This window comes from Pelophylax lessonae (genome assembly GCF_965119305.1).
Source record: "Pelophylax lessonae genome assembly, chromosome: 5".
Lineage (NCBI taxonomy): Eukaryota > Metazoa > Chordata > Amphibia > Anura > Ranidae > Pelophylax > Pelophylax lessonae.
In genome coordinates this window covers 372,578,736-372,597,576 of record NC_138772.1, presented here as the reverse complement: position 1 = coordinate 372,597,576, position 18,841 = coordinate 372,578,736, and the positions used below count along the sequence as shown (strand labels likewise).

Here is an 18,841-nt window from a genome sequence, read left to right as displayed (position 1 = left end):
TCAAAAATGCAAGCAATCCAACCAATGCTGCACCTTTGGTTAATGTCCTGGTGGCACAGCACAGAGAAAGATATTTTTGAGAGCTACAAAAATGTTAAAACCGTAGGGGGGCTACTATATGTGCAAAGGAATCCACAGACTGAAAGAGATGTACTCTCACACCAGAGGGATCTTTGACATCTCTCTGAACAGAGTGTAAATTAAATGGTATTAAATAGGGCTGCGGAATATAATTGAAAGATCAATGCATCGCGATTCGACCCTTCGCGATTCTGCATCGATGCGGGAACCCTGAATAATCGATTCCTGGCTCCTCCCCCCTCCCTCCCTCCACAGAAGTGTCATTGCTGGATTAATATGCAGCGGTGGCCTGGCTGCATCCGGCGCTGTTGCCCTCTCATTGGATGGTGTGTAGCCTCAGCACACCAACGGGCCGCCCCCACCACGCTCTCCCCCTTCCTCGGAATTTGTAGCTCTCACCTCCCCCATGGGCGGGTGTAGTCCTGCTCAAAGCCGACACAGACATGGCTGCAGCTATCATCACATCCCTCGGAAGAAACAGTCTGCTTCAGGAAATGAGCTGCGAGGGGAGGAGGAGGAGGGGTGCACTGCTAGGAGTCCTCGGAAGATGAGAGACCAGCCTGTCATGCTAAATGTAAGTGAGGAGTGAGTGAGTGCAGCATAGAAGTGGCCCATCCCCCACCTCTGCTGTACCTCCAGTCCGTGTACTACTGTGCCTATCACATTGGGGCTTTTTTCTGTCTAGTTCTTCCTAAGATTTCCCTATAAACTTTCCCACCTGGAAACATCCACTTATCTACAAGTAGTATACTTGTAGATAGAATGCCTTCCTTTTTTTTTTTTTTTCTTTCATTGATGTTGTTGACCTGCATTCTATCCAAGTTGCTACCAAAAGACTCAGCAATGATTTGTTAAAGTGATACTAAAGGGTATTAATATTTTTTTTTCTATAAAATAAAAAAGCTATCATACTTACCTGCTGGCCGTCTCTTGTACCATGTCTGCAGTCTCTGCCCCTCTTCTGTAGTGTATCTGTAGTCTGTGACCCTCTCCTGTAGTATGTCTGGAGTCTCTGACCCTCTCCTGTAGTGTATCTGCAGTCTCTGACCCTCTCCTGTAGTATGTCTGCAGTCTGTGACCCTCTCCTGCAGTGTGTCTGCAGTCTGCGACCCTCTCCTGTAGTGTATCTGCAGTCTCTGACCCTCTCCTGTAGTGTGTCTGCAGTCTCTGACCCTCTCCTGTAGTATGTCTGCAGTCTCTGACCCTCTCCCGTAGTGTGTTTGCAGTCTGTGACCCTCTCCTGTAGTGTGTCTGCAGTCTGTGACCCTCTCCTGTAGTGTGTCTGCAGTCTGTGACCCTCTCCTGTAGTGTGTCTGCAGTCTGTGACCCTCTCCTGTAGTGTGTCTGCAGTCTGTGACCCTCTCCTGTAGTGTGTCTGCAGTCTGTGACCCTCTCCTGTAGTGTGACATCTCTGACCCTCTCCTGTAGTGTGACAAGAGTGTCCTTTAAAAGCAAATGAAAATAAAAATGATTATTTAATGCTTGATGTTTTTTTTTTTTTTTTATAAAGTTTTGAAAACCGTTGGGCAGTGGGCTGGGCATGGGCAGTAATCGTGATGCATCGTGGAATCGAATCGTATCGAATCGCGACCCTAATAATCGTAATCGCATCGAATCGTGAGGTAAGTAAAGATGTGCAGCCCTAGTATTAAAATGGGATTAGATTAGATGGACTACACTTCCTTTGAATACAAATATAGGTCCTTGTGCGTTCTGACATCTGCGGACCCATTTTTCAGTCTTTATTAGATAATTTATGTACTGCTGGGCATATTGTTCATAACTTACATCTGCTGTGCCATCCAGAATGCTGTTAATGAACTGAATCATATCTTCCACGCTTTCAATTTTCTTGCTCGCCAGAAAATACTGCTGATTGGATGTGTTGAGTACAACAATAGTTGGGACCTGGACTTCACTAGAAAAGAGTTGGTCACATTTTGGTTAAAATAATTAATACGATTTACTTTCTTCATGAATAACAGAAACATTTGCTTTTTTTCACTGGAAGAACTCTGGTTCCTGTGTTTTTTCCCCAGCAATAAGCTACAAAATGTGCAGTTGCAACATAACATAAGTGTGACTTTGTTAAGACTTTGGCCTTGACCAATGTGATCATTTTGTTTGTGCTCCACAAAGTCATTAGATATGTAGAGAACAGAACATTTGTTTAGTTGAATTTCTTTATTTTCAAACAAATTCCAAATTTTCAGAACAATTCTAATTCTGTGCTGGTTGTTAAGTAGCAGGCCGGTGTTCCGTGAGAATTACCTACCCGTGAGAAAAACCTACCCCCGTCACTTCCGGTTCACGGCAGTCTGTGTAACGTGAGCAGTTACATTAAAACAGCTGTGCTGCACTATGAGTCATCTCCGCTCCTGTCCCGGTCACTTCCCTGCTCTCGGCTACTAAATATAAAAGCGGCAGCGGCTGTATGAAAAGATAAATCACGGAGCCGCCAGCCGCTTTTATATTTACTAGCCAAGATCAGGGAAGTGACCGGGACAGGAGCGGAGATGACTCATAGTGCAGCACAGCTATTTTATGTCACCGCCGCGTCGGTAGGTTTTTTTAACGGACACCGAGATCGTTTCAGACTAGTGCGCATGCGCACTAGTCTGATCCTCAGCTCTTCCATTAGGTATCCGGGGCTGTGAGCATGCGCACTGCTGCGCTGCTCAGCTGTTCCTGGCCGGAAGTGATGAGGGGTAGGTTTTTCTCACGGGGTAGGTAATTCTCACGTTACACCGGGAAGCCGGTCACCATGTCCTAAACAACCAATGACTCGTTAGCTGTCAACAGGGTTTCCCCACTGACAGTTTAATGTAGAAAAAAATTAATAAAAAAAATGGCAGCAATGAAAAATAAATGAAAACAATTGGCCTGGGGTCCCCTCTGCAATGCATGCCAGGTCCTTGCCCTCAACATGGGGGAGAGGGTGGAGGTGATTTGGGGCAGGTGGGGGCTCTGGTTGATGGGGACAAGGGCCTCTTCCCCACAACCATGGTCGGTGGTTGTGGGGGTCTGCGGGCAGGGGGCTTATCTGGATCCCGCCACCCCCGATCCCCATGTGAGTATAGGGTAGTACCCCTACCCACTCACCAAAAAAGTGAGTAAAAGCACAACACGAGTTTTTGACAAATCACTTAATAAAGAGATAAAAAAAAAAAGAAATGTCCCTCGATGTAGATCCATCGTCAATCACAACGTCCGCTAAACCCGAAAAAAGAGAAAAAAAAAAAAACCTCCAGCTCCGACAAAGGCTCCCCTGCTCCACGTTTGACAGCTCTTAAAAAGCCATGGGATGGGGCATCGCTGACCCAGCATGCTTCTTCGTTTCCAGACCTGCCTGGCTGCATGTGCGGATAAGGGTCTACTATGAATTTGGGGGGGGGGGGGGGCTTTACGCCGTGTTTTATTTTAGTATTTTTGGCATGGGGTTCCCCTTGAAATCTATTCAGGACTCCGAAGGGCCTGGTATGCATTGGAAAGGTCTCCACACCATTTTTATCATTGCCAGCATCTACGTCACACCCAAACAAATTGCCTCTGTATTATGCAGCTGATTGGTTATCATTAGGAAACATGGGGTGTGACTTGTCATGCGACTCTGGGGTCTAAAGTCGCATGACAAGTCGCCAAAGTGTCAATTGGGCCTTATTGTGACTATGTACCAGCTTGGTCACATCAGGGATATATGCAACAAGCACATATCCTAAATCAGTAATTAATATCAGGGAAATAGATTGATGACCTGAGCCAGAAAGGTCCATCTGATCAAGGGGTAGATCTAAGAAGATTATTAAACAACTAGGGTTATTTGAAAAGATGGAGCATATTTCATATTTTATTTCAAACAAACTGAAAACAAAAAGGCATAGAACCACATTTTGCACATCACTGGACAGAGAACGGTTCAAACTGTATGACTCCTTAGGTTGTATGCACTCAACATGAGCATAATGTGTTGCAAAACAAACATCAAAATGGTAGACCATTTCTTGCCACACATGAATCAACTGGTTGCTAGTTATAGAATTCACAGCGGGAATTAATCCTGCAGAATGACAGCACAAATTTGAAACTTCTGTTATGGTTGCTAGGATGCAACACCTGCAGTAACTGCTCCTTTAGATTGAGGAACTCCAATTTCAATGATTGCCCGTTTTGAGGATTTCTCAAGGTTTTCATTGGACATACAAGGATGACCAGTGCTTTTTCATTTGCATATGCAACCATATTCAACAAATATTTTATGCCACTGCTTATGGTGAAATTCATATTGCACTTGCACATTTGAATGATGGAGTCACACGACACAAACTGCAGCACACAAAATTACTTTTCCTGTGGCGTTGCTATTTTCCTATAAACAAAAAACAGCGCTGCTCTGTGGCATTAAATGGAACGTCTAGGAAGGCTTTTAAATTTTGAACCTTCCTTTATATCCAGTGTTGTGCGGAATGTGCTTCTGTCCCTTACAGTTTCCTTGAAATAAAAAGTTGAAATCTACTCCAAGTATTTCAAAATTGTATAAAGAAGATCATTATATATGATTACCTTCAGAAGTAAAATTTATAGAATACCCTGTACAAAATTTGTGATGGTGTTAGAACAGTTTAGGTACAGCAGTGCTTGGTTTACACTAGAAATCAACTAGGTAGGAGAGGAAAATAATACATATCAATTTATGTAAATACAACTCTTGTGCTTGCTTGCACTGGCAGCAATACTGAAGATGAGAAAAAATCATACACACTGTACATCTGTTATTTACATGAAAAATAAAGTACGAAGTGACTTACTCCATTAGCAGACCATTTATGTACTCGCTGCCATCCATGTGCCCAAACTGGAAATCTCTGAAAACACACACAAAAGTAAAAGGTATTATTAGTTCAACAAGACCGGTATCAAAATCTAAAAAGTACTAAAGGGAATATATAATATAGATGTACAGAAAAATGGGATTTTTGTCTTACCGTAAAAATCAATTTCTCTGATGTTCAGACTAACACAGCTCCTCATCTTCTGGGTTATACTGCTCCCTACAGGAGTAGGACACTAGGCAGAAAAGAACCCAACTCCATAGAGGGGTAGGTACTGTGTCCGTCAATGAACATCAGAGAAATGGATTTTACGGTAAGTCAAAAATCCCATTTTCTTATTCGTTCATTGACGGACACCGCACCTCGTCATCTTGACTACGTGGGACGTCCCAAAGCAGTGTCAAACATGAAGGGTGGGAACAACAAGAAAAAAATACTTCCCAAGGCTAAACCAGGTAACATGGAGCTCAACCATAAAACAAATGATGCTCACCTGAAAAAAAAAATTAAAACACCCTCAAAGAAGACAAAGTACTCTAAACAGCAGCCTGCAAAACCTTGCAGCCGAAGGAAGCATCCGCAGATGCCAACCCATCCACCTTATAAAACTTTGTGAACATGTGCATAGATGACCAGATAGCTGCCTTGCACACCTGCACCACTGACGCCAGATGACGGAAGGCCCAGGAGGCACTAAGCGCCCAAGTAGAGTGCGCCTTAACAGGGAAAGGAGGAACCTGACCCTTATTGGAATAAGCCAGAACCACAGTCTGTCTGATCCATCTGGAAATGGTCGCAGCAGAAGCAGCCAACGATTTGCGAGGTCCATCCGTGAGGACAAATCGTGATTCTGACTTTCTAAAAGACTTCGTAGCTGCCAGGTACACCCTTATTGCCCAAACCATATCCAGGGAATGCAAGGCAATTTCCTTAGGATGCTTAGGCCTGGGACCCAGGGAGGGCAACACAATGTCTTCATTGAAATGAACATCCGAGATTACCTTTGGAAGGAACGACGGACACCGACGAAGAGCCACCTTACCTATGTGAACCACAAGGTAAGGCGAACGCAACGACAGCGGCGCCAGCTCCGATACCCCAAACGCAGACGTAATAGCCACCTTCTAGGACAATGTAAGCAGGGGACCTCTCAAATGTTTTCAAAGAAAGGCTTCTGGAGAATGCACAACACCAAATTGAGGTCCCACAGCGGCAAAGAAGACCACGCTGGAGGAACCAAGTGTCTCACTCCCTGGAGAAAGGTAGGCACCAAGACGTTGAAAGAAAACTGCCAAAGCCGAAACCTGATGGTACTCAAGGCCAGGCGCTGCTCAACCACTTGTTGGAGGAAAGCCAAGATCCGAGTCACAGAAAAGGAGCAAGGGTGAACCCACTGTGACCCTAGAGGGGCTGGGAAGGAGGGGAACCTGGGGGTCCCACCGTCTCACGGAGGGGCCCACGTCCACCCCAAAACCCACAAGGGGGGAGGGGGGACACTACTTACCATACCATGGAACAGGGTGGGCACCACTCCAGGCAGACCACCGCACCACTGGAATGGGGGTGCTGCAGGCCGTGACCAGGTCATGTGCGTCCTCGTGAGACGTTTAACTCACTGGTCAGCCCCTGTCCAGTGGGGCTATGTCGCGGCTGACTTAGCAGGGAGCGGAGGCCTGCGCGGGCTTGCTGGCCAGACTGGGGAGACCATAAGTATCTAGAATATCCAGTCCATCGCCCAGTCCAGCAGTTGATTGTACTTCTCACAGGTACAGAAAATAATCAAAAGGAGGAAAAAAAATCAGTTTAAAAAGGGAAAAATGCTAGGACCATCAATGAACTACTTACTCCTGACTAGGCAGAAAAAAACTGAGTACCTATGGCAGGAAGTGGGATTATACCCCCTGGGACTGCCCCATGGGCGTGGTAAAACTTTTTTCTGCCTAGTGTCCTACTCCTGTTTGGGGCAGCATAGCCCAATGGTCAAGAAGATTCTGGAGCATGGTGTCCATTAATGAACAAAGAGAATTTATTTATTTTTTTTAATTTTCAGTTTTTTTGTTTATTTAGCAAAAAATAAAAACCCAGTGGTGATTAAATACCACCAAAAGAAGCTCCATTCACGTGAAAACAAATGTCATATGGGTACAGTGTATAGTGACCACGCAATTGTCATTCAAGGTGTCATTCAAAGCGCTGAAAATTGGTCTGGGCAGGAAGGGGGTAAAAGTGCCCAGTAGGCAAGAGGTGATCCAGATTAGGTTCAAATAAATAGAACCCCCTTAGAGAATATGAAGGTGAAGCATGTCTTATTTTACTTCAAAACACAGTATATATTGTCTGGGTTTTCTATGGACATATGTGGCGTCATCATGCCAAGATCGATAGAGCTCTCGAAGGCCCTTAGAGAGAGGTTTGTGGATGCCTATGAGTCTGCCAACGGGTTTAAAAAGATCACCAAACTCAAACTTTCCACTGTAAGGAAAATAATCTACAAGTAGCGTGGCTTTCAAACAATTGCAAATTTGTTCAGGACTGGCTGACACAACAAATTCAGCCCAAGAGCTGACCATCTGATACTTAAAGAGTCTCCAAGAACCCCAAAATCTAATTGCAGGATCTGTAGGTAACACTTGCAACAGTAGGTGTCAAAGTGATCAAACCAATTTAGCCTGCATGGGAATTCTGCCAGGAAACAGCCTTTGCTGTCCAAAAAGAACATAAGAGCAAGACTACAGCTTTCCATTATTTATATTTCATACTTCTAGAACAATTTTGATTTGATCTGATGAACTAAATATAAAATTGTTAGGCTACAGTGACAGCAGATGTGTCTGATGCAAACGGAAGACAGTATTTCAGGGGACAAAACCCATATTAAATGTGAAGCATGATTGTGAAAATATTATGGCTTGGGGCAGCTTTGCTACTACAGGACCTAAGCAGCTTGTAGTCTACAATCTAACTATGAATTCAGCATCATATCAAAGTGTGCTTGATAGAAATGTGAGACACCTGGCCCTTGATGGTACTCAAGGCCAATTTCTGATCAACGCCCTGTCTAAGAAAGGTTATGATCCGAACCACAGAATAGGATTGAGGATGAGCGCCAATCCACTCACACCAAGAAATATACGCTTTCCGCGTATGATGGTAGATCCCTGTTCATATGTCCCGGGCACAGGAAGTGGAAACTAAGGAGGAAGAGCATCCCCACTTCAGTTGTCTCCAGCATCTCCCAGACTAAGGGAAAATGGCCCCCATGACATCATCCAGCTACACAAACATGGCCCCCAACCGGAGACCAGCCAGACTAAGTGAAAATGACCACTATCAGCTACAAACATTGAAGCATGCTGCCAGGATCTTTTCTGCACCCTCTGCAAGGGGATCCCCCCCCTGAAGGTAGGACACAGGTTCAGGGGAGATTCTGCTGTGCACTCTGCACCTGTCTCTGCACTGGGGTCCCCCTGCACTATACCCACACTGCAAACAGCAGGGCATGCACCTAGGGGTCTCCTACACTGGGACCCCTCCAGACTATCAGGGCGGGACACACACTATCCCAGGACCCTTACAGTGTGGGGATAGCGGGGGAGACCCCAGGGGTCTCTGCTGCATTCTCTCCCCTGGAACCCCCATCAGACTCTAGGTCCAGACAGGGGTGAATGGGAAGCCCAGCTCAGTGAGGGATACTCGAGGTTACCCGCGTCCACCCAAAAGAAAACCACCAAAAGGGGAGAGGGGGGACTGTACTTACCCTTCTATGGTGCGCATAATGCTCCAGACAGAACTCCTCCCCACCGAAGTAGGGGAGCCTCTGTGAATCAGACCCAAGCCCGGTCATATGCGACCCTGCGAGACGTTTAACTCGTGGGCCAGCCTCTGTCCGTGAAGCTATGTTGCGGCCTAACTAGCACGTAGCTGCAGTCTGCATGCGCTCGCTGGCTGGGCTGGGGAAACCACTGGATCTAGATTATCCAGACCGTCGCCCAGCCCGGCAGTTGATTGTAGATCTCCCAGGAGAAAAACAAAAAGATGTAAGGAAGGAGAAGATTGCTAGGACCAGAGATCCCGGCTGGGAGCCTAGGTCCTTACTTAGTGCTTTGTCTAGTGCCCTTCCTGCACTTTTACTGTTTAATTCCTTTTATTTTTATTAATATTTTTTATTAATAATTAATTTAATAATTACATTTATTAATAATTTATTGATACTTTTTATTCACTTTTACTGATTTATTACTAAGAATTACAGGCCTACAATATAAAAACTGATTTTCATGCAAAACTATGTACCGCTTTGACATTCAAAAATACTGACATAATCAGACCGCCAGGGAGGTTAAAGTAAAAAAAAAGTTTGGATTTAGATACACTTTAAATTGTATTAAACATATATCTCAACTTACCGATGAAAAAGACCTCTGTAGCTTGTGGCTACCTCTTGAACAATAGACTTTAACCTAAAAGAAAAAAAATAGTTATATAAGTTCATCCAGCTGTTATAAAGTATAAAAGCATTGAGGACCAATTCACACCTCTCCAATGCGGTGCGGGAACGTGCACTTTTGTGAATTGAAGTACCATTCATTTTCAATGGTACTTCAGTACACTAACCTAACACAACTCCGATTCACATTGTCTGTTCTGGTGCGTAGGCAACCTATTCAATTTCAATGGGCTGACTCGCAATGCATGGTAACGTGCACAAAAAGGTGCATTAAAGCAATGCGTAGGGATCGGTTTGTATGACTCCATGACATTAAAATATCAGCTAACAAAAATAAGCAGAGAACAGAGCATTGGCAAAGGTATCTATAAAGATATGAAGGTGACTCTTTAGTCATACCATTAATAGAATGGAATACACTACTGTAAAAAAATTTGCAGAATTTTATCAAACAATTTTCATTTACAAGTCTTTATTTCCTCTTTCTTGGTTAGAAATATTTTAAGAATAACTAGCTATGAGTTGAATTCCTACTGATTGTACAAAAAGACTACTGAAAGCCCAAATATGAACACAAAAATCCTACTAAGTTTAATGCAGTAAAACCTTCCTACAAATCTGTTTAGATGCCAGGATTACCATAGCTACTACCGTACTTCTGGCCCACTAGGATGTAATCGCTGCAGGTCTCAAAGACCTCAGCACTGTGGTCATGTCTGCCCCCTATTCTCCTTGCTATTCACAAAATAAAGCCTGGGGCTGTATGTTTTGAGGATGTCCAGAGGAGCAGGAGATCAAGGCATGAATCCAGTGGCCTGAACGCTTACATTCAAAACAGCTCAGAAGTACAGTATTAACTCCAGTGTCTAAACAAGCAGATCTACAGGATGTAGAACAAAGTCTGCATGGCATGGGGTTGCTTTTGCGGCAAAAAAATGTCTCACTACTTTAAAGTGGATGTTAAAGCTTACATTTTTCTTTATTAAAATAACAAACGTGTTATATAAAAGTCTATATGCAGCGCTAAAAAAGGGTTTATGGCAGTCCATATAAAGAAAATGGAAGAAAAGGGAATGAAGATGAGACCCCCACACCGGCTTGAGTGTGAGTAGGAAACACACCACAGTGACACTCCAATCTCCTCACCAGAAGAAGAAGAAAAGCAGGCAACAACCGGGTTCCAAAAGGCAGGATTGAGATCGGGCTCAGGTAAGTATTTAGGAGGGGCTGCGGGGGGAGTTGCATGCAGGATTTTTACCTTACTACATAGAATGCAGTTAGGTAAAAAAACAAAACATTCTGCCTTTACAACCACAAATAGCCAGTTGTAACTTTCACCTCCTTTCTGAGAAGCTGTGTTCTGCTCACACTATATTGTCAAGTGTATTGGGACGCCTGCCTTTACATGCACATCTCAGTCTTGGTCTGTAGGTTTCAATATTGAGTTGGCCCATCCTTTGCAGCTATAACAGCTTCAAGTCTTTCTGGGAACACTGACCGCAAGGTTTAGAAGTGTGCCTTTGAGAATGTTTGACCATCCTTCCAGAAGCGCATTTGTGAGGTCAGACACTGATGTTGGCCAAGACGGCCTCTCTTGCAGTCTCTGCTCCAATTCATCCCAAAGGTGTTCTATCAGGTTAGAGTCAAGACTCTGTGCCAGCCAGTCAAGTTCCTCCACCCCAAACTCGCTCATCAATGTCTTTATGGACCTTGATATTGTGCACTGGTCCTAATCATTTAGTGATTGTGTTCTTGACCATTGGGACATCCCAAAGCAGTTTTAAACACGAAGGGTGGGAAAAGCAAAAAAATTCCCAAGCCTAAACAGTAGCCAACCAGGCAACAGGAGCTCAACCAAAACAACTGGAGCCCACCTGAAAAAAAACAATACACCCTCAAAGAGGACCAGGTCCTCTGAAAAGCAGCCTGCAAAACCTTGCGGCCAAAAAAAGCATCTGTGGATGCATTCACTTTAAAAAACGTTGTGAAAGTGTGCACCGACGGCATTCACTTTAAAAAACGTTGTGAAAGTGTGCACCGACGGCTAGGTGGCCGCCTTGCAAACCTGCGTCCCTGACGCCTGAATCACTGTCTGTCTGATCCATCTGGAAATGGTCGCAGTGGAAGCAGACAACCCTTTATCTGCAAGCACAAACAGTGAGCCTGACTTCCTGAAAGACTCTGTAGCTTCCAGTACACCCTAATTGCCCAACCACATCCAAGGCATGCATGGCAAATTCCTTCGGATGTTTAAGCCGGGGACATAGGGGAGGCATCACAATGTCTTCATTCAAATTAAAATCAGAGACAACCTTTGGAAGGAACGACAGGCAGGGGCGAAGAACCACCTTGTCTCTGTGAATCACCAGGTAAGGTGAAGGACAGGATAACGCCGCTAGTTTCGACACCCCGCACGCAGAGGGGATAGCCATCAAAAAGGCCACCTTCTGGGCCAGCGTAAGCAGTGGAATCTCCCAAAGATTCTCAAAGGGAGGCTTCCGGAGGGCTGAATGCACCAAATAGAGGTCCCAAGGCGGCAACGGAGGCTGCACTGGAGTGTGTGGCCAAAGGTCGTTGAAAGAAGACCATCAAAAGCCGACACCTGGCCCTTGATGGTACTCAAGGCCAATATCTGTTCAACCCCCGTTGGAAGGAAGGTCAAGATCCGAGCCACTGAGAAGGAGCGAGGATGAACCCCAAGAGACTCACACCACGCAATGTACGTCTTCCATGTACGATGGTAGATCTTCCTAGAAGTAGATTTCCTAGCTTTTAACAGTGTAGGAATCACCGACTCAGATAAACCTCTATCCTTCAGCACCTGGCGTTCAACAGCTAAGCTGTCAAGCCAGCGATTGTAAAGCAGGATGGAAGATCGGTCCTTGGGACAGCAGATTGTCCCTGAGAGATAGCTCCCAAGGAACGTCGGGGACCAGCCAGACCAGATCAGCGTACCAAGCCTGGCTAGGCCAGTCCGGAGCCACTAAGATGACCAGAATCCCTTCTACGTAGAAGTCTTGGCAGAAGCTTGAGAGGAGGGAAGGAGTAAATCAGATGATACTGACCGCAAAAGGCCACCAGCGCGTCTGTGGCATCCACGAGAGGATCCCGTGACCGAGCCACAAACCTTTACACCTCGCTCTGGAGCCGAGACATCAACAGATTGGCCTCGGGGATGCCCCACCAGAGACACAACTAATGAAACACCTCCAGACATTGATCTGTAGTCTGAACTCTTCCAGTGTCCAGATCCCCTGAGCAGAATGCTTGCTGAGGACTCCTCCCTAGCCAGACAGGCTGGCATTCGTGGTGACCACTGTCCAATACAAGGAGAGGAAGGCTTTTCCCAGCCGAAGCACCAGAGAATGAAGCCACCATATCAGGGACTCCTTTGTTTCCCGACTCAGCCGGATTGGATTGTAAAGAGACTGCGGAGTCTTGTCCCATTTGGGCAAAATCTCCCTTTGCAGGGACCTCATATGGAACTGTGCAAATGGAACCGCCTTAAAAAGGTAGTCATCATCAGGCCCAGCACCTGCATGCAAGTCCGAAGGGGTGACCATCTGCTGGACAGCAGGAGACCAACTGCAGCCTGCAATTTCGGGAGTTTGTCCAGAGGAAGGAGCACTCTGGCTAAGGCCGAGTCCAGAGTCAGGCCCAGAGAGTCCAGCTTTGTGGACAGGACCAGCGCAGACTTCTGAAAATTCAGAATTCTCCCACAGCGTTCATATTGCGATCTCCAGGTTTTCCACCAGTGCAGTAGGAGACTCCACTCGCAGAAGGAGATCGACCAAATAGCCCAGCACCGCGATCCCCCATTGGCGTAACAAAGCTAACACCAGGGCTAACACATTTTTGAAGACCCGAGGAGTGGAGACGAGACCAAAGGGTAACGCCACAAACTGATAATGCTCCTCTCCCACAGCAAAGTGGAGAAAGCGTTGGTGACTGGCACACATTGGAATGTGAAGGTAGGCATCCTTGATGTCGATAGAAACAAAGAAATCCCCCTGACGCAGGGATGCCACCACCGTGCAAATGGACTCCATTCGGAATTTTTGAACCCGCACAAAGCAGTTTAGCGCCTTGAGGTCCAGGATTGGACGCACTTTGCCTTCATTCCAGGGAACTGTTAACAGGTTTGAGTAAAAACCCTGAAAACGTTCAGAAGTCAGAACCCTGACAATCACCCCCTGAAGCAACAGGTCTTGTACCACCCCAAACAGATCCTGTAAGCGGGCCGGGGACAGGCGCAAGTTGGAAGCAAAAAACCTTGCTGGGGGACAAGAGCGAAACTCGATCTTGTAGCCGGAGCAAATGATTTTGTGGACCCTCTTGTCTTGTACCAGGGAAGTCCACGGGTCCAGAAACCAGCGAAGACATCCCCCACCCACGATACGGGTGAGGGCACACCTTCATGCTGAAGGAGCCTTGTCTGTGGGTTTGGAGAAGCCCGCTCTCATTTTGCCAGATCAGGTTCATTTGAATCCTCCAGAGGAGGACCTGAAAGGCTTTGAGCCCTTGTCAGTCGACCCTGAGGAACGAAAAAACTTCTTATGAGCCGAGAAGGAAGGCCCACGTCCACAATGAGGTTCCTTGCCCTTAGTAGCCTGCAGAAGAAAGGTATTTTTTCCCCCCTGTGAGACTTTTATGATGTCATCCAAGGTAGCTCCAAACAGGCGATCGCCTTGAAAGGGAAGATCAGTCAAGGCCTTTTTAGAAGTCTGGTCCGCAGACCAGCATTTGAGTCAAAAGACACACCGAAGGACCACTGCCGAAACAGAAACCCGCACCACTAGGGGAGCCGCATCCAAAGAGGCATCACATTAACTGCAGCCCCTGGACCAGCTGGTCCACAAAGCTCAGCCAAGGCAGGGGGGAGCTGTTCTTCCTCCAGGTCACAGCGTAAAAGCTTAGCCCACTCACTCAGAGTTTGCGACACCAGGGCAATGGTGAATACCGGCCTCAGTGCCAACCCAGTCAGAGTGTACATATTGTGGGCCACAGCCTCTGCCTTATTGTCAGCTGGATCCTTAAAGGCCAGGGACTCTCAAGCGGAATCACGGTTGCCTTGTTCAACCTGGAAACCGGAGGGTCCACCACCAGTGGACCAGTCCACTTCTTAATAAGGGACTCCTCATAGAGATAACACCTAGTAAGGCGCTTTGGTACCCCAAGGGGATGCTTTGGTTGTCCCCACTATTTAGTGAAAATTCTGTCAAAATAGGTGGGGAAAGGAGACACCTTTGCCGCTCTGGATGACTTGTAAGTGCCAAAGGGAACCTGCGCCTCTGTCGCAGCTGCCTCCTCCATCTTCAAGGTCTCACACACAGATACAATCAGTGCTTCCACTAGTGTCTTTTCGTGCGTGGTTGCAGACATGGAGGAATCACTCTCACCATATCAGATGATTCTGGTCGCATGGTTGCAGACCCAGCAGGGTGACCCAATCCAGATTCAGGATCTGATGAGACAGATGAGGCAGGGGAAGACGAGAGGCACTTTTTGCTAGCCTGTCGCCTAAAAACGCCACCTCCACCCAGGACACAAAGGATTAGGAGCGCCATCAGTGCATTGATGGATGGTTGGGACCCGGAGGGCACCGCAGCATTAGAGAGGGGATCAGGTGGGGAGATGTGCTCCAAAGACTCCATGAGTCACCAGGGGAACCCCACAAAACAGGTGTTTAAAACACTGCAAGGGACACCGCCACCAGGCTGGCAGCACCACCCAGTCGCCAGGCACAGAGCACCAATCGATCCTTAGCAGAGAGAAGGAGAGAAACCCACCAGATTCACCAACCAGCAGAAACAGGAACCTGCAGCCAACAGGATAATTTGAACTGTACCCATGGTGATCAGCAAGTAAAAGCATCCAGGAGTCAGCCCCAGGGAATGAGGAGGGGCTCCCACTGCCAAAATCGCCACCCTCAAGGCTCCACTGTCATGGCCGCTGCTATTTTCAATGACAAACCACCGCAAAATGGCTGCCGGACTACACAAACATGGCCACCGAGCATAGAAACACACAGGCTATAAACAAAATGGCGGCACCACGAGGCTGCCTGAGACCCTGGAGGGATCCCTAGGCCTCAGGAACAAACCCAAGCAGGACAGGGGGGCCATGGCAAGTACCCCCACTAGGTACAACGCCCACCCACAGCCGATCGACCGATCACTGGCGGCGCACCCCCCCAGCCCCCATCGCCAGTATAGCGCCCTGCCCCCACCCTAGGAGGTGGAGCAGACCACCCATACAGCCCCAGAATAAGTGGAGGGGAGCTAGGATGGGGGACAGATGAAAGGGGGATGCCTGACGGGAAAGTGGGGAGCCTGGGGGTCCGACTGTCCCAAGGAGGGGCCCATGTTCACCCCAAAACCCTCCAGGGGGAGAGAGGGATAGTTACCATACCAGGAACCCCTCTCCATCAAAATAAGTAATTAAGCTGGAAAAAGAGGATGTGGTATTCTTACTTGCCTGGCTACATTCATTGAACCATTGCTTACTCCATAATACAATTTCATGGTTTAGATCAAGAAAAGGAATAGAAAAAGAGGACATCCTAGACAAAAATTATATAAAATATTCTTACCGAGTATGCTCAACTGAATTGTTTTTATCATCAATTACAGCAACAGCCACAAGTTTTCCTAAAAGTATAAATGGAAATTATGAACAATTCCAATGCTTCAGATTACACACAATTCGAAGAATTTTGACATTTCTTTCTGTATTTTATCATCTTTGGACCATATGTACACAGGACGTTTTCTAAACTCTCCTAAAAGCCTTTTCTCCTGGCAGCTGCATTTTGGCAGAAATAACGATTGTTAAAGTGTGTAAAGCCTTTAGGCGTGTTTACAAATGTCAAGTGCTTGGGCGTTAGGATTTCATTGGCCAGAATAATAAGTTATTCTGCCCACTGAAATAAATAACGCTCAAGCGCTAAACGCGCCAAGGGTTTACACAAGTTTACAAGTGTCAAGCATTTTTTCTGCCAAAATGCTGCTGCTCCGGGAAGCACTGGCATGTTAGCTTATGTGTCCATGCAATGCGTGCATGGACACATAAGCTAACATGCAGGGGAGTTTAGAGGCTGGGAAAAAAAAAAAAAACATCCGACACCCCTAGAAGCAGCTGCAAAAACATCCAGTGTGCATGAGGCCTTACTGTTAGATAGCATCAAGTGTGAGCTCACAAAAAATAGAAAAAAAAAAGCAACAGTAGTATATATATTTCATTATGCGTCTTACAACCGGAATGACATTCATGAGCTCATCATGAAGACACAGAATGTTCACCATGATTCTCCGAACATCCTCCCAATACATAGAAGCATCCACCATTCCCCTGAGGCCCACTTGAGATTCCAAAGTGAAAAAACATTAGGGCTGATAACACACAGGAGACATTGCTGATAATGACACATCGTACTTGGCAATGACGCAGAAGATCTTTCAATTTTCCTTGTGGAATCAATCCCTCTCTAGCCCCAAATAATGCCACACCTTCTTCTCTAGCCACTTCCCACCAGGACGATGCCCATGGACCTCTTAAAGCGGAGTTCCAGCCATTTCACTCACCTGTCCAACGGTCCGGTGATGCGGCCGCCCGAAGCCTCGATCCTCTCCCTCGGCATCACTGCTGTGGGCACCCGGCTGTGACAGTTTGCTGCTTCACAGCCGGGTACCCACTGCGCATGCGCGAGTCGCGCTGCGCGTCTTGATTGGCCGGCAATCTTCTGGGACCTCTGACATGTCCCAGAAGATTGCAGGGAGGGAGGGGGAGAGGAGAACTTCCGCTCAGGGCGCCGCGGCGCTCCGAGCAGAAGTGGGAGCGGGTACCTGTCAAAACTAGGTACCCGCTCCCCCCCCCCAAAAAATGACATGCCAAATGTGGCATGTCAGGGGGTTAGAATACCTAAAGCGGAAGTTCCACTTTTGGGTGGAACTCCGCTTTAAGGTCCATGCCAGGATCATGCCTGCACCTACAGGCATTATCCCAGTATAGATCTTTTCAGCTGGCGATTCCCTGTAAGGCAGAAATTATTCTAGTGGCTAATTAGCGACTAGATCAGTTCATCAGTTCAGTCACGTCAAGATGGATCAGTTTTTCATCCATTTTTCATCCGTTATTCATTCGCTTTTTTTACACCCACCACCAATGGATCGTTTGTCCGTTTACATCTGTTTTTCGTCCAAACCGTTTTTTTAACGGAAGAAAAATGGGGCTTTCATCCATTCAAATAAACGGATATTGATGGAAGAGGATGAAAACAGATGTAAAAGTATGATCATCCATTTTTCCATAGGAATGCCTTGATGTCTGTTTTTTATCCATCAACGGATGGATGAAAAACTGACAAACGGCCCGTATGTGAGAAAGGGGCCTTAGCTTGCATCTCAGGCTTCAACTGCCTTTGGGGTCTGGGAGTGAGTGAACTACTATTAACTGCCACAGTTCAGCTGCTGAATGGAAATATGTAGTGGCAAATTACATTTACTTGCAAGCTTTAAAAACCAGCCTGTGAGTCCCCGTTCACATTAGGGCGCTCCGATTTAGGGGGCGACCTGTGAAGTCACGTGCAGCGCGACTTCGGCGCTACTTGCACGGACTTCACATAATGGAAGTCAATGCAAGTCGCCTCTAGGTCGCTCCCGAGTAGTACAGGACCCTTTTTCTAAGTCGGAGCGACTTGTGTCGCTCCTATTAGAACGGCTCCTGTACTACACAGTGGGAGCGACGGTGCACGACTTGTCAGGCTGACCAAGTCGCCTGACAAGTCGTACCAGTGTGAATGGACACTAAGGCAATTGCATAACAAACTGAAGCATAATTAAATCTAAAGCCAAAACATGAATAAAGGAAAGTTACAGACCTTTTATAGTTTTTCACAAGGAATATTTTATATCTTACTCATGCTACTCCTATATGGGATCTGCACATGAACCACTTGACTTCTAGTAGCTTTACCCCCCTTCATGACCAGACCACTTTTTGCGATACGGCACCGCATTACTTTAACTGACAATTGAGTGGTCATGCAACGCTGCACCCCCCCAAAAAAAAAAAAAAAGGGTCAATTAATGAAAATGCTGAAAAAACAATATTTTTTTACTTTCTGCTATAAAACATTCAATAAAAAAAAAAAACTGAAAAAAAAAAATCGTATTTCCTCATAAATGTAGGACAATATGTAATCTGCTACAGGCTTTTGGTAAAAAAACAAAAAAACAAAAACAAACAACCAATAGGCGTATATTGATTAGTTTATGCGGACGTTATAGCATTTACAAACTATGGGATTTATACTGGGATTTTTATTTATTTTTTTTATACTAGTAATGGCAGTGATCAGCGAGGACTAAGATATTGCAGAAAACAATCAGACACTAAGGGGGTTTATTTACTAAAGCTAGAGAGGGAAAAATTAGTCACAATTCTGCAGAGAAACCAATCAACTTCTAACCTCACCTTGTTTAAT

The 18,841-nt window shown here is 46.1% G+C and overlaps 1 protein-coding gene across 1 annotated transcript in view; it reads right to left on the bottom strand.

The window, feature by feature from the left end:
• The window catches only part of TMX3 (thioredoxin related transmembrane protein 3), a 115,723-nt gene that overhangs the window by 9,055 nt on the left and 87,827 nt on the right, over positions 1–18,841 (bottom strand). The window contains exons 11-14 of the mRNA XM_082258600.1: positions 15,950–16,007; positions 9,317–9,370; positions 4,887–4,943; positions 1,870–1,999 (exon numbers count right to left, since the gene is read on the bottom strand). Of these exons, the coding sequence (XP_082114726.1) occupies positions 1,870–1,999; positions 4,887–4,943; positions 9,317–9,370; positions 15,950–16,007 (299 nt within the window). The remainder of the gene's footprint in view (positions 1–1,869; positions 2,000–4,886; positions 4,944–9,316; positions 9,371–15,949; positions 16,008–18,841) is intronic.